We start from the raw sequence: 23,154 nt of genomic DNA, 5'->3' as shown, positions 1-23,154 counted from the left end.
AGAAAAACAACATTTAAAATGAGAATTTTGGAGGTTTTGTTCTGTCAGCTCCTTTTCTGTTAAAGCTCACCTCTGATACACAAATACATCAGAGTTCCCAGAAAGCTGACTCTGGATGTAGCATTTTGTTTAGATCAAAGTTTTTAGATGAAAGTTTTTATCCCCTCATTCAAAATTTTGAATGCATTTATTTTTGCTGTGTTTTATCTTTCAAGTTTTCATCTGAATTCCAAACTTACAGCATTTTACTGCTTATTTGGAACATTTTTAAATTTATTCCTCAATTAAATGTTGTGTAGCTGCAATATAAACTCCACCTGTAGAAGAACCTCTTTATGTTCAAGATGTCGAAGCATTCGGACGTATGTAGCGGCACAGTGCTCTAAACTGCACAGTTGGCATTGAGCACCTATAATTTTGTTATACATGTACAGTACAGTAAAGTGCTATTCTATTCTATTCTATTCTATTCCAGTGCCACCTCTCATTATATTTACTTCAAATGTTAATTTAAAAGTTAATTAACATTAACAGAGAACTTTTTCTCCCTAATAAATAAATTAGACTTCTAGATGAATTTGAAGAACTGGGTTAGCTAATGACAAAAAACCCTGAGCCCCCAAAGTAAACCTATTATTATGAGATCATATTTCTGATTTGGCCTTACCTTCAAGCCTTTATCCTGTTCAACTAAATCAGTTAAATTTGTAATTCTGTTATAATTAAAATAGAAATCCTGAGCCTTGAAGATATTTGCAATTTGAATGTAAGTAAGCAATGAATATTCACAATATTCCATTATGAATATCCTATTAAGCCCCGAGAATATTTCAAGCACCATTTTTTACAAGCCAGCTCACCTTCACAAAGAACATATGTGGGACCAGGATGCATCACAAACTTCCACCACAATTTACCAAAAGCAGTGCAAATTAGCAGGGCACAGAAGAGCAGACCTGATGGGTGATTAATATCCTTACAAAAATAACATGGTGAAAGTGCAGCTTTTACACTCTGGAAACAACAAGGCAGTTCATATAAAAACAGGCAGTGGATGAGAATGGATATGTTCTGATGTAAGGGTAAAGTCCTGATAGGAACTCGCAATTCTCAACAAGACAGTTTATGTTGGATGTTGCAAAGTTTTGTGCATGTGCTGCAGAGAAAATACATGCAGAGCCGTTTTGGTGCTGCGCATTCCACAGTGAATCCAAGAGAAACACCCGTAATCCAGAGAACCTGTGCACGTTCCTGTTCCTACACTCCACTATTTTCTTTTATCCAGTTGCGATATTTGGTAACTTGGGTATAGATGCCAGGTTTGTTCTTGCGAGCGCAGCCTTCGCCCCAGCTCGTCACACCAGCCAGGAAGACCCGCCCCTTGGTGCTGGTGAAAGACAGGGGTCCACCAGAGTCACCCTGAGAATCAGAGAGGAGAGAGATTATTTTCAGCTTGAAGGTTTTCTGTGAGTCCCAATAAGCATTAAAAAAGGACATATTAACCGATCCCCGATAACCGACATGATCCCCTTTTTTGGGACTTTTGGAAAAACACTCTGTGGACTGATGAGACATAAACTGAACTTTTTGGGAGGCGTGTGTCCCATAACATCTGGCGTTAAAGTAACAGCATTTCAGAAAAGGAACATTATACCAGTACTTTTGGGTTTTGCAGGACAATGATCCAAGATAAACCAGCAAGTCCACCTCTGAATGTCTTAAGACAAACAAAGTGAAGACTGTGGAGTGGAGTAGTCAAAGTCCTGACATGAATCTGACTGACATGCTGTGGCGTGACCTTAGAAAGGCATTTCCTACTTGAAAACCCTCCAGTTTACCCCAATTCTGCAAAGATAAGAGAGCCAGGTTTCCTCCACAGCGCTGTAAATTACTTTGATTGCCATTAATTGCAAATGCTTGATTACAGCTGCTGCTGCCATGGGTGGCCCAACCAGTTACTAGGTTCACTGTTTCACACAGGGCCATGCAGGTTTGGATTTTCCCCTTAATAATTAACACCTTTATTTACAGACTGCATTTTGTGTGTTATCTTGTCTAATATTCAAATTCGTTTGATCTGAAACATTAAAGTGTGACAAACACAGAAATGTAGTTTATTTGTTTTAAATAAAACATCTGTCTATTACAAGCATTCGAGTTTGTACCTGGCAGGCGTCCACGCCTCCTTTGAGGACTCCAGCACACAGCATGTTGTCGGTCACCGGGTCTGTCAGGAGACTCTTGCACACTGTGCTGTTGATGATCCGGACTGCTGCCTTCTGCAGTACAGCCGCCCCGGAACCTGATAGACAGCAAAATTACTTCTAACAGCGCTCTGGTTCTTTGTCATGATCTGACTTTCAGATGCTTAAAGTTTGTTGTTTATTTTTTTGTTTTTTAGATCAGTCACCTCTTTTATTCATCTTATCCAGTTACCCAAAAACATTTTAACGGACACACTGTGCACCGTGCCATGTTAAATTTTCGGCTAACAGTTTTTAGGGTACAAAAATACTCTTATACCTGTAAAATGTAAAGTGGTGTATAAACACAGGGCAACTTGAGAAGCTCCCAGCAGTCCTATTGCAGTGAGGGAGAGTTTAGGCTCTCTCTCTAACTTTAAGTTTTGTCTAAAGGGAACGTTTTAAGCCTAATCTTAAAAGCAGAGAGTGTGTCTGCAAACTGAAAGGTCCGTGGAAGAGGGCCTGAAAAATGAAGGCTGTGCATCTCATTTTACATGTAAATATCGCACATTTGAACCAGCAGTCTGAGAGTGAAGTGCTGTGGTAGGGTGAATTTTATGTTGAGGAACATTGTTATCTTTACTATTAGGTCTTTCAGAACAATGCTTAGTGTTGAATCCACTGGCTGGCTGGGCAGACACATCTGTGGGATCAGTTAAGTTTGTTTGTGGGAACGTTTCATTGCAGACACATTTAAAAACTTCCACAACACTTCCAGTGTGGGATATTCGGACGTTTCAGACAAGCTGTGTTCTCGTCATTCTCATCATCTCACCTCCCTCCCTGGTAGCTCCCCAGCCAGTGATCCAAGCCTCTTCTCCTACTGGGAAGTCATGCGCGGGGGAGGGCAGGCAGATGGGCCAGATGTTCTGGTTGAGCGTGACGCTGTTGTCCAGTTCCATGAGAGTGATATCGTTATCGTAGGTCTCAGGGTCGTAGCCCGGGTGAACGATGATCCGCTTCACGCCCCGCTTCATGGTCCACTTGCTGGTCTGACTCTGCTCGTGAAGACCCAGAAGAGCCTCCCATTGGTTAGCCTGAGAGAATCTACATGAAAAAACAGCCAAGGAATTCTTTCAGTTCATTTATGTCATTTGTCTGATTTTACATTAAAAAGCACATACAAGTACATTAAAAAAAACAAAAAACTGTAAAATTTGTGGTACACAAAATTCAAAGCTAGAGCTCCACTAGAAAGGATGTGACTTGTGTCTGGTTTTGGGAGGAGTAGTTAGAGATCAAATGAGCAGGATGTATAATATACAGGAAAAGACATTATTTTGTAGTTAGTGATACTGAAACAGCCGGTCTGTAATCATGCTTCTGTGATATATATGAAGTTATTGGGTTCTGAACTGCAAAGAAACAGTTGAGTGCATCTCATAGTTTTCGATCACTCTACACATGTCCCCCACTTATACCCATGCCTCTACAAAGTGTATGCAATCTAGTTGAAGGAGTGTCCTTTATTTCAACAGCGGTGAAAAAGTCACAGTGACTCAAATGTGGTGAACAGCACTGGTGGTGAGCAAAGATTGATTCAGTATCAGTAAGGCTCTCGTGTTTTCAGTGCACTCTAAGCTGACAGATGACGGCACAACCACAGTCCCAGTCGTTTCTACCTAAAGTTCATCTCTGACACAGTGTTCACAATCTAAACAGGGATTCACAGTACAAAGTGCCACGAATGATGAGTGCTCCACAGGCCGCTGGTCTTGCTGCTCACTTGTAATGACATATTCACACTTTGAAAGTCTGAATTCAGCCTCTAAGGACAAAATGTCTCTGTTATAGTTGGAGATTGAATTCTCATCAACGGTGATGCTTAACAGAGAATTTTGGTCTGAAACAAAAGCTGATGTCTGCACAAGTCTGACGTCCACATTAAAAATAGAGAGCACTCAGTGTAAGTGGTGAGAACAGGAGAGAGAGATGGGCAAAATTTAAATAAGGTTTTTGGTTTTTCTGAGGTCTGTTTCTGGAACTTTTTAATCACACTTCATATCAGTAAACACTCAGCCCCGTCATTTCAGATAGAGGAGCTCCTACTTGTCCTGAACGCAGTGGGCGGCGGTCAGCAGCCAGCGGTTGCTCAGCACAGAGGCTCCACACACATGTCCCATTCCCTTGAAGTGGAGGCTAACCTGCCAGGGCCACTCGCCCTCCCGAGATGCTTGTCCTCCCACGATGCGAGAGCTGCGGTACGGCCTTATCCCGCACTCTGAAAGCACACATATGTGCAGGCGTTACCGCCACTAAACTCCATACCACAACCATCTGTAGGCAAGTGTGTGGTTAACTTACCACAGTTATCCTCATCAGAGTCGTCGGTACAGTCCTGCACTCCATCACACTCTGGGTTCATTTTACTGATGCAGAGTTTGTTTTTGCATTGGAAGGTGAACTCTGAGCATGTCTGCAGCACCAAAGCTGAAAGACGAGAGACACGTGCAGTATCAGTGAGCAACTCTGACCCACAGGTATCCTTTACCTCAAAATGCTGTTTGATTAAAGATTTTCATGAAAACCATACATTTTCAGAAGTTCTTATTTGAACTTTACTTCTTACATTTTTCACATTTGGACTCATCAGACGCATCACCGCAGTCATCTTTTCCATTGCACTTCAAATTCTCTGCAATACAGCGGCCATTTTTGCAGGAAAACTGCCCTTTGCATGTTTCTGTAAAACAAGAGAAAAATCACTTATTTACTACCCTCCACTCGAGTGTTTAATTTGACCTGTTGCTATTTTAATTCCAGAGCTCTTTTAAAGGAGTCAGTTTCAACAAAGACAAACACAGGCTAGTCTTCCACCTTTCTTCCACATACACTGCCTCTGCATGTCAACAGATTCTTATGGAAATGTGATTGCACAACCCTCTGGTCTGATTTGCCTGCTGGGCTTCCTACATTCCTCAACAAAACTGGCTATACCGGCAGAACAACCTCTTGCATTATCTGCCACCTTGCATTTATAGTCCAGTTTTTATTACAGTACTGTTTATGCACATATTACTTTAAAATGTATGGAGAAAAGAGTGATAAAATTTGCCTGTTGCTTTGGTGAAGTTTCAACTAATTCTTTGTATCAGTACTTATTGAAAAAAGACATCTTTTTGGCTTTTATTATTTCCCTCAACTTGAATGTCTTTATACATTTTTTTAATGCAGACCCTCAGTTTATTCTCCTTTTTTTAATCTCCTCAGGTTTCTTCTGATTGGCTGCCCCTCCCAAATATAAAGGATTTGATTGGCAGGCAGGTGGGGCTAGTGCAAATGCAGTCAGACCTACTTATCTAACAAGAGCATATTTGGGATATCCTCTGTCACTGACAACACTGCCTGAGTTTTTAGTGCAATAAACTTTAAGCGATGTTTAAAATAAACATCAACTGCTGAAATAGCTCCAGTTTATTGTTTCGCTGCACTCACCACAGTTTTCTTCGTCCGTGTTGTCTCCACAGTCGTCCACCCCATCACACAGCCAAAATTTTGGTTTACAGTGACCATTTTTACACTGTATCTGAGACGCGTCACACTCTAATGAGGCACACAAAGAGAACCCAACATTGTTAGGGACAGAAAAGGTGAAAGACCATTTTCGATGTGCTCCTTTAATTTCATTCTTTTCAGACAGAAAGAAGTTTGACGGTTTGGACTCACTGCAGTTGATCTCATCGCTGTCATCTCCACAGTCGCCCCAGCCGTCACACCGCAGAGTGTTATTGATGCACAGGTTGTTGCTGCACGTGAACCTTCCTGGACAAGCTGATAGGACAAACATAATATTACCTCATTTGTTCGCCGGCTTCAGAGAACGCTACAGTCCTTAAATTAAGCATGTATCCTTACGATTGTTCGGGGTGAAGGCCTCGTACTCAGCAGTGAAGCCCTGATCAACGTAGGAGGAGTCCGACTTAAATGTAATGGTCATCTTGTTGCTGTTGATGGTGAACACTGGGCTCTTCAAGTCGCTGCCACACAGCCTATAACAAAAAAACACAAAACAATGTAACTAGGTTACATATTTTACACACACACACACACACACACACACACACACACACACACACACAGAATTCTACTTTATTGTCATTGCACATGTCACAAGTGTGAGGCAACAAATTGCAGTTTGCATCCATCCAGAAAGGGCTTTTGCAATAATATAGATATAATACAGGATATAGATCTATTATAGGTATGTTACACATATGAAGGTATGTTATGAAGATACTATAACTTTAAGTATGTACCGGCTGTAGCTGTAGTGAGTGTACAAGCTATGTACAGGTTATACATATGGTTAAACAGTTGTAAACAGTTATAAAACTGTAATTATTGTATTGGACAGTATGATTGTCTACACAGCATTTACAGTAGTACACTTATCTACTTTTTCTGTCATTCTCAGTCCGGTCCTTGTACCCGACCATTGGGACAAAATGTTTTGGTTTATTAAGCCACTCATTAATCATAAGTGACTAATCATGACTAACTCATCAACCATTCAAACATCAAGGCAACAAACTCATGCAGCAACATTACTGCAACAGTCAGTAAACATTTGGACAGAAATCAGAATAATCAGCAAGTATCCAAAGACCTCTGAAATTAAATAACTGACTTGCTGAAGTCACATGTTCCTCCTCGCTCGCTCCGTTCAGCTGAGCAGCTGCTGCTGTCGGTCCCTAAGTCGCGGCTGAAATGCAGAGGAGACCGTGCCTTTTCAATTGCGGCTCCGATGCTCTGGAATAACCTTCCCCTCCAAATTAGACAAGCGTCATCAGTGCAGGTCTTTAAGTCCAGATTGAAAACCTATTTTTATTCCCTGGCTTTTAACTCTGTAGGAAACTGACACCTTCTTATTTATTTTATTGTTTGTAATGATTTTATGGTATTTTTAATTTGGTTGTTGTTTTGATCTGTGTTGTTCAGCACTTTGGTCTGCCTGGTGTGTTCTTAAAGTGCTATACAAATAAACGATGATGATGATGATGATGATGATGAAATGATCTTCAGGAAGCCTGGAGAACTATTCCTGAAGACGACTTCAAGAAATGATAAAAACACTTGCCCAAGAATAAAAAGTAGCCATTCCAGGTTTTTGCCTCATAGGCTACGTTCACACTGCAGGCGAAAGCGTGTCAAATCCGACTTTTTTGACCATACCCGATCATGGTGTGACATCGTGAACGGCACAAATCTGATTTTCAAATTCGACCTGGGTCACTTTCGTATGTGGTGCTGAATCCGATACATATCTGTCTAAGGAGTTTGGAAAGAAAAGCGTCTGGACTTCTTTAAGTTACTTGAAGACGTTTCACCTCTCATCCGAGAAGCTTCTTCAGTTCTAAGGTCAAATGGTGGAGAGTCCCAGATATAAACCTAGTGGGAGTGACCCCCCACAGAGGGACAAAAGGACCCCCTGATGATCCTCTAATCGCCTGAGCCAAGGTGTGAAAGCGAGTGTGGGTCCCAATCCGCCAGAGTTTCGGGTGTGCTCATTGTGTAACCTGGCCCCACCTTATCATGTGATTTCCTGAGGTCAGATGGCCCAGGATGTGAGTGGGCGTTAAGACGTCTGGGGAGGGATCTCAAAACTGGATTATCGATTGCAGACAGTTGGTGTCGTAAACCCCGCCTCTGTTCAAAGATGGTCGCTCACAGTGGACATAGATGGCTTCTTTCACTCCTCTTTCAAACCATCTGTCCTCTCTGTCCAAAATGTGGACATTGGCATCCTCAAAAGAGTGACCTTTGACCTTTAGATGCAGATGGACTGCTGAGTCTTGTCCTGTGGAGGTGGTGTCGCATTAAATCCGTCTTTTACGTCACCGACACAAGACAGACACCAATTATCAGCACCTGAGAAAACATCGTGAACGCTTCCTGGCCATCCAGTGAAATTGTTGCGAAGACAACGTTGGAGAAATGCGAACATTTTCTTTGTATATAATCTGCAGATTCTGACAGAAATCTGCAACTATCCTGTGAAGCACCGCTCCTCTCTAAACAGCAATAATGATCATTATTAGGCCATATGTAAATAACAAAATAACTTTATAACTTAAAGCAAAATTGGGAAACGTAAAATCCGAAACAAGTCTTTATATTAAGGGTCATCAGTCACACAATGCTGTTTTGGTCTGGGTCCAAACAGAGCGCGTTGTGTGTGACGTCTTCTTTTGAGCATGCGGAGCTCTCTGAGGGTTCACACTAGAGCGCGTTTGCTGTCACATTTTATTTGTAGTGTGAAGAAGCAGACAAAAAATCTGATTTGATCAAAGAATCGGAATAGAGCACGAAGACCTGCAGTGTGAACCTAGCTATATACTGTATTTCCATGTATTTCACTTCAGCTATTTCCCATTCTTCAAGCTAAATATAAGGACATTGGTGGTAATGTAAGACCTTTTAACAGCACTGTATACTAAGAATAACCTTTCTTTAAAAGGCATAACACTGCTCGTTACTGACCTTTCACCATTGATCTCAACATAGTCATGGCCGCAACCTTCAGTTTTATTTCCCAGCGAGAACTTATTGAACAGAACCTTCAGAAATTTGTTGTTTGCAACCTGAAAAACAAAGTAAAAAACAAATGAAACAGGAGTGTAAAATATTTAAAACATGATCAACTAATAAAAATAAGTCCAATAAATAGATTTTCTGATTTGTGCTTTTAATAAATTTAAAATGAGCAATGATGGAAAAATGTCATTGTCGTCATCATCATCATCTATGGGGTTTATCTTTATAAATAATAATTATATTGTTTTGCTAAAGACTCAGTTGGTCAGTGTAAGAGAAAAGTTCGTTTGGTTCTAGGTCAGCTAACTGAAAAGTGTCATTTCAGTGGAGGGAATGAAATTCAGTTTGTGTTCAGGTTGGCAGTGAAGCATTTGCACCTGGAGGCAGAATTTAAAGTTGCATACAATCACTAAATGTCCTGCAAATTATTAATTAAACAATAATCAAGCCAAAATGCAAGAGTGCATAGAAAAATAAGTACACTCCTATTAAGAGAGTGAGTACTCGAGTAATTGAGCATCATCCAGAGTGAGTGCCTCTATAAAAACAGGTGTTTTGGCAGTTTGCTGGTCTTTGCTGGTTGTTCAGGTGTCTGTTACCATGAGTCTGCTGGAGTGCGGTCGTGGGAACAAATAGGATGCTGTGCAGAAGCCTCAGTAAAATGAAGGCTCACCTCGATGTTCCACACACATGTGGTGCGAGGAGGGTAGTTGGACGGGAAGAACGGTGAAGAGATGGAGCCTTTCTCTCCAGTCAGCGTGCCGCCACAGTCTGAGGGACGCACAGTTCATACTGACATGTTAGATCATCTACAAAGACTTTAGCTGCAGAATTAATAAAGTTTATGTCGAGATAGCATCCTTTAGATCTGACCTTTAACACATCCATCCATCCATCCATTCATTTCCGCTTATCCTTTTCAGGGTCGCGGGGGGCGCTGGAGCCTATCCCAGCTGTCATAGGGCGAGAGGCGGGGTACACCCTGGACAGGTCGCCAGTCTGTCGCAGGGCTAACACACAGAGACAGACAACCATTCGCACTCACATTCACACCTAGTGACAATTTGGATTATCCAATTAACCTATCCCCACAAGCTGCATGTCTTTGGACGGTGGGAGGAAGCCGGAGTACCCGGAGGGAACCCACGCAAACACGGGGAGAACATCCAAACTCCACACAGAAAGACCCCGGCCTGATGGTGGAATTGAACTCAGGACCTTCTTGCTGTGAGGCAACAGTGCTAACCACCGTGCCGCCTTTAACACAATTACTATTATTATTATGTACTGATTGAAAAATTATTACTGTAATCTCTGGGCTGGAAACATTAGGCAGTCTTAAGATTTCTGCTGCTGTTGCATTTTTTCCCAACACACATTTAAGTCACACATTTCAAGTCTTTCATGCCCTGTGGAAATATTTCACAAAGAGCTGACAGCTGTTCAGAAGACGTTTGATTTACTTAGTGTAGTCTGAGGAATCGGAGAGTAGTTTGCTCTGAAGCCGGGGAAGTTTTTCTCCTCATTAGTGACCAGCATCAGCAGCATGACGTTTCCAGAGGAGATGAAGGACAGCGGCTGGTGAGGGTATCCACACTGTCTGAGCGGACAAGGGAGAGACAGAAAGAAACCTTTAGTGCTCCTGGGGCCGGGTGCATAACGCATGTGTCGGCACAAAAACGTTTTAATGCCTTTTCCCCAACACAAACTGGTGTTGTACGAGGCATGCCCTCTCCCTCCTCTGCGTATGCCTGACATGTCCCTCTGATTTCCTCATTCCGTATCCTGTCCAATTATGGTCACTCTGAAACAACTAAATATATATCTCCATATCTTTACATTCGTTCCATAGTCTCTGCCAATTTTTTAACCTGAGCCAGTGTTTCAGGGTAAACAATATTCAGGAACCCGGTTACTTTAGTCTGAACATCCCTTTGTGTTAAAAATGAGCAGCTATTAAAACACAGAATAAGAATATCAGCCTGTTTTGTCTTGTTTTCTCTGAGATAGCTGACACTTTAAATTCTAGGAAGAGATCGTTCGTCTCACTCTGTCATAGCGCGTTTCTCTATGGGGACGAGCGAGTCGTAGATTTTGATGAAGTCTCGCTGACAGTCGTCCTCCAGGATCAAGTCATCAAAGTCGAGCTGGATTCGGTGTTGCGGGTCTGCCCGAAACTTCCACTGCAGGTAGGCGTTTGAAGGGTACGGAGAGTTTGGAAATCCCGGAGACTCAACGTGCCCGGAGTTTTCGATGTGGATGTCGATGCTTTTCCTCTCTGAAAATATGACGAGAAGAACATGTTTTGGATGAAGTATACCAGTTGTGAAACAAGCAACTTTAATTTTTTTGGAACATTTTAACAAGTCAAACTTTACATAGAGAATTACAGAAAAAAAAGAAGTTCCCACCACGAAACTGGTTTATACCTGAAAGCTTGGTTTTGGTCAAGCGTGGATCTATAGCTGTAAACACAAAGATAAATGTGTTAGTAAACCACATATATCAGTTCCTCGTTACTAATTAAAACAACAATAATCATTTTTGCGTTTTTGATTAAACTTTACTCGATGTTTTTAACAAAACCTTGGAGGAAGAATTCAGAGCAGATGTAGCGTCAATATTTGAGAACAGACGTATCGTAGCGGGACGTCTTGATGTCTCACTGTCGTCATTGGAAACAAAAGCTTACTGCTTAGTTTTGCTGTACAAGCAGCAGTGCTGCAGTTTTTTGATCATTTGTGAATCGCAGTGAGACACAAGTAAGCTCCTGTCTGTCACCAAATGTTATAGTTATGATTATACATATACACCAGGACTATGACTCTTACTACATATAACTATATATCCTCCAAGGGTTTATGCAGTTTCACCACTTTAGGAATCTATTCGCTCCTCAGTCTTTAACAGTGTCCAGCATCATGTTTGTATGAGACAAAGAAGCTTCTAGAAGATGTTTCCCCATAAGAAAAGATAAGAGCTGAGTTGAAGAATCCATTAACCATTAGAAGAAGAACCATTCATCGTTAAAATGTCTGCATGTAAGTTAAATATACTTTTTAAATTAATTTAATAAATTTTTTTTTAATTAATTAACTAATTTTTCCAAGAGTTGTCAAAGACAGCACAGTGCTCCAGGTTTAAAGGGTCATATCAGAGCGTAGATTTTACTTTTCAGTGCAGGCAGATGAAGAACAGACATATGGAGAACAGCTGGTGGTTAAGTGCCCATAGTGAATACAAAGCTAATAATAATTTGATGTAAAAAAAAAAGCTTGAAAATTGTTTTGGATGAACAACCTTGTAGAAAACTAATCTGTGAGCCGTCAAACCTTGTGTCACGATGTCGTTGACACTCAGGGCGTCTGTGGGTTTCAGCAGGAATCGTCCTTTTCCGCCCTCCTGACTTCCTGCTGGAGGCTGCATAGAGTCGATGGCTTCATCCAGCGAGGCTTGCTGGGGTGGGGGGACATCAAACTCTGATTCGTAATAAGCCACAATGGTGTTCGACCCTCTGTCGCCCTCACTGCACAACAGGACACACAGAGGATTTGTACAGGCTTCATTCAGTGCAACAGAGAAGCAACTGCGCATTACAGCTATGTACCAATCAGCCGCCTCAATACAACAATCAGATTAGTACTGTGTAGGTCCATTTGCTCTCTGAACTATCAGAGCGTGGACTGCACTTATTGCCTTTATTTCTGACCCCTTAAAAGATCTTCATTGATATTCACTTTTCCCGTCACTGGTGATATTGTTGTGGCTGGCTGGTACACGCTGTCTCTTTCACAGTACCTGAAGGCCTGAACGGACGAATGGTTGAAGTATCTGTCCAGCAATGAGTTTTTGGAGTACATCAGTTTGAGCTGAAGAGAAAAAGGTCACATTATGGCACCTATTACCTTTATGGCCTCAACAAATAGAGAAACACGTGACAGAGGAAGACACAGAGCAGAAGTGGTTAGAAGTAACATCAAGGTTACAACTCAGACTCGCAGCACACAATCATGTAGTGACGCAGAGTGTGCTGTAATGGATTTTGGGGAAGTAGGTCCTATTAAAAGGCCTGAAAAGATTAGTCTCACTGGAAGTGTAGGAGTGCTATCACCTCTGCCTACTGATAGTGCTGATAGTTGTTGGAGGGTTCTATGTTAGAAATTTGTGTTTCTAAGTTGAGGGTGTAATGGATGCTGGTGAATGAAGACAGCTGCACTCCAAGATACCAATTACACACACACACACACACACACACACACACACACACACACACACACACACACACACACACACACCACTATACATGCATCTATATTTCAGATTGTTCTTGTATGTCTTCTAAATATTTATTTCTATCACAGAGCAAACCTGAAGGTCTCATGATGAATGTATAACACCGCATATATGGAAAATTCCCATGATGCTTTGGAACTGTCAGGTCTCACCTGTTTGCAGACCTGAGCAGCCAGGTTAGTGAACTCAGAACTGCCAGGCTCCTCATACTGTGGCAGGAATTGCTTGTTGTTGATTTCCATGGAGCCGATATAAATTCTCTTCATTTTCACATGCTGGGGCTCTGAAGACACACAGAGATGTTTCCAATATCTTTATACACAACATTCTGATCACAACTGTATATAATTGTTATGACAATTTTATGGGTGAGTTTCCCTTGTGGACTGGACCTCTCTCTCTTACAGGACAAATAACACTGCTACAGTCGTGAGAGGAAAGCTGGGGTAGTTTCTTCACTCATTAGTGAGACGTCCTGGCTTTGCCGAGGGTATTTTTATAGTGACAAACTCTTCTTTCCAATAAATGAAGATCTTCTAAATTAGCGAGACACCATTTCCTCTCCATTATCTGCATCAAGCTGTGTAATTGAGATTTATATCAGGGAGTCAATTATTCTGAATTTGAAGCTTTTGTTTTCATAGGAGCCATAGTATCCAGAGTCATACGCAGCGAGGACGTAACACTATTAATGAGATAATCCAGTCCAGGTAGCTGCTCTGTTTCAATTAGACCTTACACCTGCCAGACAAGGTGTGTCCTAGGATGCTTAAGGCGTGTGCTGCTGAACTTGGGGAGCCGCTACAACGAGTCTTCAACCTCAGTCTGCGACTGGGGAGAGTGCCCGCCCTCTGGAAGACATCCTGCATCGTCCCGGTCCCCAAAAAGAACCGGCCCAATGAGCTGAATGACTTCCGACCGGTGGCACTGACGTCACATCTTATGAAGACTCTAGAGCGGCTCTTCCTCAACTTCCTCCGACCACAGGTACAACATGCCCAGGACCCACTACAGTTTGCATACAAGGTGGGTGTCGGAGTGGAGGATGCCATCCTGTACCTCCTACACAGAGCCCACTCACACCTGGATGGGGGAAAAGGCACGGTCAGGATACTGTTTCTTGACTTTTCCAGTGCCTTTAATACCATCCGGCCCTGTATGCTTCAGGAAAAACTGAACAGGATGGAGGTGGACCCCTGCCTGGTGGCCTGGATCTCCGACTACCTCACCGACAGACCACAGTACGTCAGGCTGAAGGACATCACGTCTGACACTGTGGTCAGCAGCACAGGAGCACCACAGGGAACTGTGCTGTCCCCTCTTCTCTTCACCCTGTACACCTCTGACTTCTGCTACAACTCTGAATTATGCCACATTCAGAAGTTTGCAGACGACACAGCCATCATGGGGTGTATCTGGGATGATCAAGAAGAGGAGTACAGAAGTCTGGTGAGGAACTTTGTCGCATGGAGTCACACAAACCACCTGCAACTCAACACCTCAAAGACTAAGGAACTGGTTGTGGACTTCGGGAGGTCCAGAGAAGGTCCACTGCCGGTTCAGATAGAGGGGGAGGAGGTGGAGGTGGTCAACAAGTACAAGTACCTCGGGCTGTGGGTGGACAATAAACTGGACTGGTCATGCAACACAGAGCACCTGTATAAAAAAGCCCAAAGCCGACTGTACTTCCTCAGGAGGCTGAGGTCTTTTAACATCTGCAGGAAGCTCCTGAGGATGTTTTACCAGTCGGTGGTTGCTGGAGTACTTTTCTATGCTGTGGTGTGCTGGGGGAGCAGCACAGCAAAGAGGGACTCATCCAGGCTGGAGAAACTGATCAGGAGGGCTAGCTCTGTGGTCGGCATGAAGCTGGACACTCTGGTGACAGTGGCAGAGAAAAGGACATTAAAGAAACTGCTGGACATTATGGACAATGCTGGGCATCCTCTGCACACGGCCATAAACAACCAGAAGAGTCTGTTCAGTGACAGGTTGCTTCTCCCCAAGACAAGAACTAACAGACTTAAAAACTCCTTTGTCCCACACGCCATCAGACTGTTTAACTCCTCTCTGGAGGGGAGAGGGAGGGGAGACAGGAGGACAAAGGAGGGGGGAACAACTAAGCTGTAGTGCCTCTTCACCTCACTGTACAATACCTTGTGCAATACTTTTTGTAAATAGTCAACAGTGCAATAGACTCAATACTTGAAATGTGCAATTCACTTGTATTTTTATTTTTATTCCTATTTATTCTATTTATCCCCTTTGTATATTTTATTTATATTTGTCTCTGTATTTATATATGTGTGTATGTATGTGTGTGTGTGTGTGTGTGTGTGTGTGTGTGTGTGTGTGTGTGTATGTATGTATGTATGTATGTGTGTGTGTGTGTGTGTGTGTGTGTGTGTGTGTGTGTGTGTGTATGTATGTATATATATATATATATATATATATATATATATATATATATATATATATATATATATATATATATATATAACAATTCTGTAACTGTAACTTCGGTCGTTGCTGTGCTTTTTTTTGGAAGTTGAATTTCCCAGAGGAACCCACCCGAGGGATTAATAAAGTTCTATCTTATCTTCTCTCTCTTATCTTATATCCTGTCTGACATCAAGGCGCTCAGATATGTATTTTCAAATCCAACCCCCAGCATCAGGTTAGCTGAATGTAGTTTGATGAAGTCAGCTTACGGCAAAACAGCCCGACCAGCAATGCAATCACAGCCAGAACACCAATCACCAAGGCGACTCCTATCCCTGCCCCCTTCTTGTTGCATGACTTCTTCTCCACGTCCTTGGGATCTGGAGCCTGCAGAAATGCTTCCTCAACGTCATTGTCCTGCATACAGAGATAGTTGGAGAAGACAAAGTTTATCAATTGGTTCAGGACTGTACAAAATCTCAAAGTGGCCTCAACATTTTTGTTTTGTTCAAGGCCAAAGTTTGTTTTTTATCTTTGTTTTTTTGTGTGTGTTTTTTTACACAGTCTGGCGTGCAACGTTATCAGGTAGGAATAGCAGGTTAGTAGACAGCAGACTGTGGGCTATTTACTCGACTGCAGTATTGGATGGTGTTTTCCAGTGACAGCAGCACAGCGCTCGGTCTAAATTCAACAGTCCCCCAGCTTTTTGAAGATGCTGCTGTTCAGCATGTTTGTATTCACTACAGACTCTATATAAAAATGTAGAAGACTCACTGTGAGATTTGAAGCCTGAACCAGCAGTTTGCAGTTTTTAAGGATTAAAATGTCCAAATTGGACCACAGAGTGGACTCCTAACTTAATGGGAAACATAGTGACCTGAGTAAGTTATTATATCCATGTCACAGCCTGACTGAGAATCCAGCCATCTTCTTTTGCTCATCCTTATTCCGGGCAGCTGGAGCCCATCCCAGCTCTTACACCCTTGACTGGTCCATTAACAATAGTCAGTAAAAGGCACCAAGCAAAATGGAGTGCTCCATCTGATCCCTAATTTCAAGTATTAAAGTTAACAAAAAGAGGAGTTATAAAAACAGCTATTATGACAACTAGAAAACTAGCCCCACAGGGTAAACCAGATTTTGTATAACAGATGTAAACGTGTTTATTTCTGTTGTATAGTTGTGCTCTTTAATACGGGAGTCTGTGGCGACTGACTTAGTATTTTGGCACCTGGTTCAACTGTGCTTCCTGTTTGCAGGTTAGTGACAGATACATAAGTTCATCCAAGTTCATCTCATGTAAATTTGACTTCTGTCAACTTGTTTTTTTTTTTCACAGGTTTTGTGTTTGTACAGCCACAGCTTTTCAGATTACTTTTCAAAACTGCCTGTTTTGTTCAACAAACATGTTTGATGCACATTTTACACAAAACTACAAAAAAGAGAAACTTGAGGCAGCATGTGCATATGTACCTCCATTCCTTCCCATCAGTCTTAAGCAAATATGCATACATTAACTTTTTCCTCCCCTCATGTCACTGCTGACATTTTGAAAATAAAATGATCCAGCAGTGTGAATGGGAGAAAACATCTAGAACTATTAACTAGTGCTACAACAAAGTGGAGTCAGAATATACAGTGAGCACAGCAGACTGTAAGCACCAGGGACATCGCCCCAACCTGATACTTTAGTTCAAAGTTGATGATAAATTTGTGAAAAGGTGTTGCCTTCAGTTTTTAGTTGTACTTATGACTGTAAAGGCAGCAAATGAGGACACAGTGTGTTTTCCAATGCACTGTAAACCTGTTCAGCTGTGTCAAGCAGGGTGTTGCTGCACAGGAATGTCTCTATGACTGTTATGAAATGCCAGCATGTTGTATCCTGGACACACCATTAGATCTCTAATGCAGTGCTTTAAAGAGCTGGTTGGTGCCTCATTATAGGGTGTGACATAAATGCTCTCCCTTCAAACAATCCAAAAAATCATTTGTCTCAAAGGCAAAATTGTGTGAAGCAACTATGCAACTAGCAACTGTGAACTAACCCTTCCACAAACCCTGACATAATGTGCACATCTAACCACAATGTGTGATTAACATTAATCTCTTTAATAAACTAGATATTACACGCTTACATAGAAGATCCAGAATGACTGACCAAACAAACACTGTTTGTCTTCAGAAGATAGAATTGATATCAGTATAGTTTTGCGCAGCTTTTCTACCAGGTTCTTGAATGAGCTCCAGCTCTATTCTGGATTTTTGAAGCCATTTGGTAAAGAGGTTAAGGTCAGTATTACTTTACTAATTAGTTACTACTTTCATGGGGGAAAATACTTTGTGAGCCTTATTTTTTTAATGTTACAACTGGCAAAGGGCAAGAAATAACCAATCTAGTCCAAATACTAATCACTCCACTGACGTCCACACACCTGCAGAAACACTGGTGGTGAGATAAGAGTTGTAAGGTTGCACACCCTGACGGTGCACACCCTGGACCGGGTGCCTAACAGTGGGGTTGTTTGTGCCCAGGTCACTGATCACAGGGGACCTTCAACTGTGTCCACAGATTATTTACTGACAGGTGTGGAGGAGGTGAAACCATCTACATTCTTTCGATGCCTGAGCAGTGTTTAGTCTACTTCTGGTTTCACATTAACAAACATACAAACACATTTACAGTGAAACTGTATAATGTTGCCACATTAATCAGGCACTGGAACATAACTGCTTTTGGGGTGGAAATTTGAGATTGATTGCTTCAATCCATCTCCATGTCGGTTTCTCAAGTTAAATGTTTGATCAGAAAATGTTAATCAGCTCATTATCATATAAAACACCAGAAATCAGAAAAGAACAAACGCTGATGTCGTTTCCAGCTCTTTGATTATTAAAACTGAACCAGGCGCCGTTCTGTCATTTAAACAACTAATCAATAAAACCAAAATCCACCCTCAAAGAGTGAAAATATGCAGGTTCAATGCCAGAGGCGCGCCAGGTTTCAGTGGAGTTCAACAGAAACCAGTGCTCACATTACTCGAACAGATCGCACTTAAACTAATAAAACCCGCAGTGTGACGTGGGAACAGGTTCAGCCTGTGTTGTAAAGCTAATCCAGAAATCCTTCTGCACATTGTGCATATCAGTACGTTCATAATTCCGATATAAATCAATCATATTTATGTTTTTTAAAACCTGTTCCTGGTGTGACGTCACTGAGAGGTTACCATAACAGGTGTTGGACTTACCCGTTTGGGACGGAACTTTTGTCCTGAATCCAGGGAATCCATTAGTCCCTTTGACTTTTTCTTTTCTTTCGTTTTTTTTTTCCCTCTTTTGTCGCTTATCGATTTTTGTCCAACACTAAAATCGCAGCGCGGTCATGGCGGCGACAGGTGAGCAGCGGCAGGTGTCTCTCTCTCTCTCCCTCTCTCTCTCGCTCTCTCTTCCCAGCTGAGCAGAAACGTAAACAGCTGTCTTCTTCTTCTTCTTCTTCTTCTTCTTTGGATTTTTGTCTTTTTCTGACAGGTTAGTTAAAGATGCTGTAGCCTGGCCAGAGTCGGTGGTGTTTCTGGGTCGGTGTCAGAGCGGGTTCTACAGCGAGAATGAGGAAACAGGGCAGGGCGGAGATCAATGGGGGGGCCAGAGAGGAGGAGACTGTGTGCTGCGGGTGGAGCACACACCTGTTACTTCATCTACAGACTTCCCATCAGCCGCGGCTAAACTCATCAGCGTATGCACCTCGTATCTGGCTTCATTGCAGTTTTGACATAGTATTTATTTTATTTTATTCTATTCTATTGTTTTTGTTATTTTATGCTGCTCTTAACTTTGTGCCGTCCGCTTTCTGCCGTGACCAAGCACATTTCACAGTTGTGGGACTAATAAAGGTTTATCTTATCTTATCTTTTATACAGTGTGTACAGTGTACCTTATTTATACAGCGCTAAAACAGCAATGCACTTTATTCTGCAGTATTCAACAGATCCTGCGTTATTATGATATTACATTAAATTCAATCCAATAATCAGATGATCTCCCATGTGCACGCAGCATTTCACTTCAAAATGAGGTATTAAAAACCAACCAGTTGTATGTACAGCAAGTAAAATGTTGTAATATGAATAAGGAACACTAGAGGTCAGTGTTTATTCAGGTCATGTCCCTGATACTGTGACACAAATGATCACGTCAAGAAAGCATTTTTGTCCTTTTCATTTATTCTGTCGTAGCCATTGTACAATGAACACATCTGGTGTGTGTCCCGTTTGCCTCCAGATGATTAAACCTGATTACTTTAAAGCTGTTAGCGGGACAGTACTGCAGCTGGTAGAGTCTAAGCTACTCCTGATGGAAACTGCATCACAATAAAAATAAAAACAAAACAAAAAAATCCATATTTGATTCAAAACCAAAAGGAAAATCTGACATTTAAAATTAAATAAATCAAAAAATAGTTGCTATTAAAGCTAAATTCATTTATTTGATCAATAAATGTAAAACATATTGTTGGGTTATTTATTCAGCCAATTATAAAAGGGACTAAATCATATTAATATACTGATGTAATAACCCTAAAGCAACCATTAATAAAAGTAATTCGGAGAAGTTATTTTTTTAACTGTGATTTTAATGATTGTGTTATTTATATATTGCCTCCTCAAGTACAGAGCGATCTGCAGGTGAAAATGTTGCTCTATTCCTCAGTTAATTAAGAGGCCAATTAAACTGCTAATCTATTGAAATTATGCTCATTAATTACAAATCACTGTACTGCTTATTCTATTTACATTATGAAATAATTTTCATCATGTTTGTAAATGGAAACATTTTTCAAGCCGTTTGGAAAATGAAATATTGACTAATAATAATAATAATAATAATAATAATAATAATAATAATAAATATTATTATTATTATTATTATTAACTGGGCATTTGTGGTTCGTATAGGCATCCTTCATTTATCAGATATGCAGAGTGGTCCACTGTGGGGACTCCTTGTGACAAGGGAGCAGCTGAAAACATGCCAACACTCCCGATTTTTCCGGGAGAATCCCGAATTTCAGTCCCCCCGTCAAATAGAAGTGTGAGATGGTCGAAAATTTACGCCAGCGTCCGGTTATATTTTAGACAGCAAGGAGCAGACGGTGACGTAATTCTGAAGGCTAGACCGTCCAATTTCACAGTCGCTTATTTCCGGTCTACCTGGTAAGTATGGCTGAAAATATCTTCTTCAGTGATATTTAAAAAGATTTTTACTCAAAGAGTGTAAAGACATTGATAAAGAATTACATGTTTCAAGTTCAGCCTACATCACCTGTGAAGTGCATAACTTGGAAAAAGCCAGATCAAACCAGACAACAATCAACCACTTAATCGATCAGTTTAGCAAGGTGGCAAGAGTGGATCAATAACTAATGACTAAACAATATAAGGAGGCCATTATGAAGTCATTCTGTGATTAAAATCATGAAAATTACAATCAGATCAAATACAATGCTAATAGCATAAGTCATCCATAAAAAACATAAAAATGTATTTTTTTATTTTTAAAAACAATAAAAATACAGCGACAATATTACCCAGAGAGGTGGAGATGTTTTGAATTCAGTTAGGTTAACACACATAAGCACCACATTTAGTTTATTTATATGAGATTAAATTGAGTAACTAGGATATATACTTTGAGCGAACTACAACTATGTTGCTGTTTTTCACATATTTTTAAAAGATACAGTACCGCACTATGTCTGCTCAGTCATGCTGCTCATGCACGAATTTCTAAGTGCTCCTAGTGGGAGTTGCAGCCTGCACAACACAACGCCCACTAGGAGCATTCATGCCTGCATAAACTACCTTTTGCCTTTAAGTCCCATTTCTATGACTCATTTAAATCCTCTTCTAACTCTGTTGATGCCTCAGAGGTGTAAAATTGTCTCTGTGCCTGTCGAGTTAGTCCTTAAAGATTTTTAATACCAAAACAATGTTTTGAGCTGTTGCAACCTGATAATAACTTTGGTCCTGCTTTTTCTAGAATTTGTGCATACTGGATTATTTATAGTTTATAAAACATTTGTTTGCAATTTTTACATCTGCAAAATCAAAGGCCAGCTGAGGTTAATATATTTAAATCTTATTAGAGATGCTGCCATTCAACTGAGAATCTTATCTTAATGTAACAGTTTAACTGTTAAAATACTGCATTTGATGCCTTGTAAATGTGCATGTCATCATTTTTGGTATTAGGGTCATTAAAAAAAAAGTTCAAAAAATGTCAACATCTGGTTCCATTTCCAGGAGGAATGTGTGTAATCCATAAGCTTCTACACTCCAGTCTTCTGTTTTATCCAGCTGCGGTATTTGGTAACCCGAGTGTAGACGCCGGGTGCGTATATGCGAGCGCAGCCTTTGCCCCAGCTCGTCACACCTGCCAGGAAAAAACGCCCGCGGGAGTTGGCGACAGACAGGGGCCCGCCGGAGTCACCCTGAGAGAGAGCAGAACATTACAATCAACTATTGCTGTGAAATATCTGCGACTGAGCTGCGTCCCAAGAAGCATCACATTACAAACAATTTTGAAATCCACTGTATTCTTAATATTCTGTTTTTTGATATTGTCAATGTGTTTATACAAAATGCTACTGTATTTAATCAGTGCTGAAGCAACAGTCACCCCAATGCACTTTATACTGTATTATTCAACAGATCCTACATTATTATAATAGTCAGCTTTAGCTTTTGGGTGCTACTACAGGTGCCTTTGACGGTGCAAAACGTTTCGTCGACATTGTTGTGTTTGTTGGGTAGAAAACTTACAGTACAGCACTTCAGAGTCACACTGCTAGCGATTGAAGACTTATGTATATTTGACCAGCTGAACGCATTCTGTACTGTACAGGAGACACGGCACGAGATTGATTGACAGTGGCCTACGGCCAATCAGGACACACAACACAATGCGCTGTAAAAAAAAAAAAAAAATCAGCGAAACAGCGAGGCCACGTAAGGTGAACCGCGTTATGGTGAGGGACCACTGTACTGAAAACCAACCAGTTGTATCTGTTGTAAAATGTGCCAGGACTATGTGATGTAATATGAATAAGAAACACTAGAGGTCACTGTTTAATCAGTTCATTCCCTTTATACATGTCATGTCCCTGATACTGTGACACAGAAGCTCACATGAAGAAAGGATTCAAGAAAGCATAGCTATCGTTTAACAATGAACACATCTGGTCTGTTTCCTGTTTTTCTCCAGATGATTCAACCTGCGAGCAGAACAGTACTGCAGCTGGTAGTGTCTATAATAAGCTACTGCTGATGTAAACTGCATCACAATTAAAAAACAAAAAACTTAAAATTAAATAAATAAATAACAATAGTTGCCGTTAAGGCTAAATTCATTTATTATGTTTCATATACATACATTGGTTGCTTCTACTGTGTAAGTTTCCCTTAAGTTGCAACGTCTGGTGCCGAAAACCTTTATACCATTTATTAGTAATTACCTTTGCAGACTGGTCTTAAAAATAATCAGAAGCTATTGTGAGCTGCATAACTCACCCAGTGGGTTTTTTTTAAGGTTTAAAGTTTTAGGCATGGCCCCCTTAACAGCACAGGCAGCATAGACTCTACATCATCAA

The 23,154-nt window shown here is 41.1% G+C and overlaps 2 protein-coding genes across 2 annotated transcripts in view; both read right to left on the bottom strand.

Moving 5' to 3' along the window:
* Positions 1 to 1,257: 1,257 nt before the first annotated feature.
* LOC146611406 (suppressor of tumorigenicity 14 protein-like) lies at positions 1,258 to 18,812 on the bottom strand. The gene is made up of 19 exons (XM_085345667.1): positions 18,758 to 18,812; positions 15,779 to 15,926; positions 13,223 to 13,353; positions 12,576 to 12,646; positions 12,110 to 12,303; positions 11,207 to 11,242; positions 10,827 to 11,055; positions 10,241 to 10,377; positions 9,451 to 9,548; positions 8,724 to 8,824; positions 6,099 to 6,232; positions 5,910 to 6,014; positions 5,679 to 5,786; positions 4,813 to 4,926; positions 4,548 to 4,673; positions 4,293 to 4,464; positions 3,019 to 3,290; positions 2,166 to 2,302; positions 1,258 to 1,419 (listed from the first exon to the last, which is right to left on the bottom strand). Exons 1-19 carry the CDS (start codon positions 18,797 to 18,799, stop codon positions 1,258 to 1,260), a joined length of 2,517 nt encoding a protein of 838 aa, XP_085201793.1. The 5' UTR covers positions 18,800 to 18,812.
* Positions 18,813 to 21,834: 3,022 nt separating this feature from the next.
* LOC146611405 (suppressor of tumorigenicity 14 protein homolog) overlaps positions 21,835 to 23,154 on the bottom strand; it is a 38,843-nt gene continuing 37,523 nt past the window's right edge. The window contains exon 17 of the mRNA XM_085345605.1: positions 21,835 to 21,996. Within this exon, the coding sequence (XP_085201731.1) occupies positions 21,835 to 21,996 (162 nt within the window). The remainder of the gene's footprint in view (positions 21,997 to 23,154) is intronic.

The sequence above is a fragment of the Diplotaxodon limnothrissa genome, linkage group LG20 (genome assembly GCF_057381915.1).
Source record: "Diplotaxodon limnothrissa isolate DT_005_m linkage group LG20, D_limnothrissa_male_GT1.1, whole genome shotgun sequence".
Lineage (NCBI taxonomy): Eukaryota > Metazoa > Chordata > Actinopteri > Cichliformes > Cichlidae > Diplotaxodon > Diplotaxodon limnothrissa.
The sequence above is the reverse complement of the archived record's forward strand: the minus strand, read 5'-3'. Positions and strand labels throughout refer to the sequence as shown.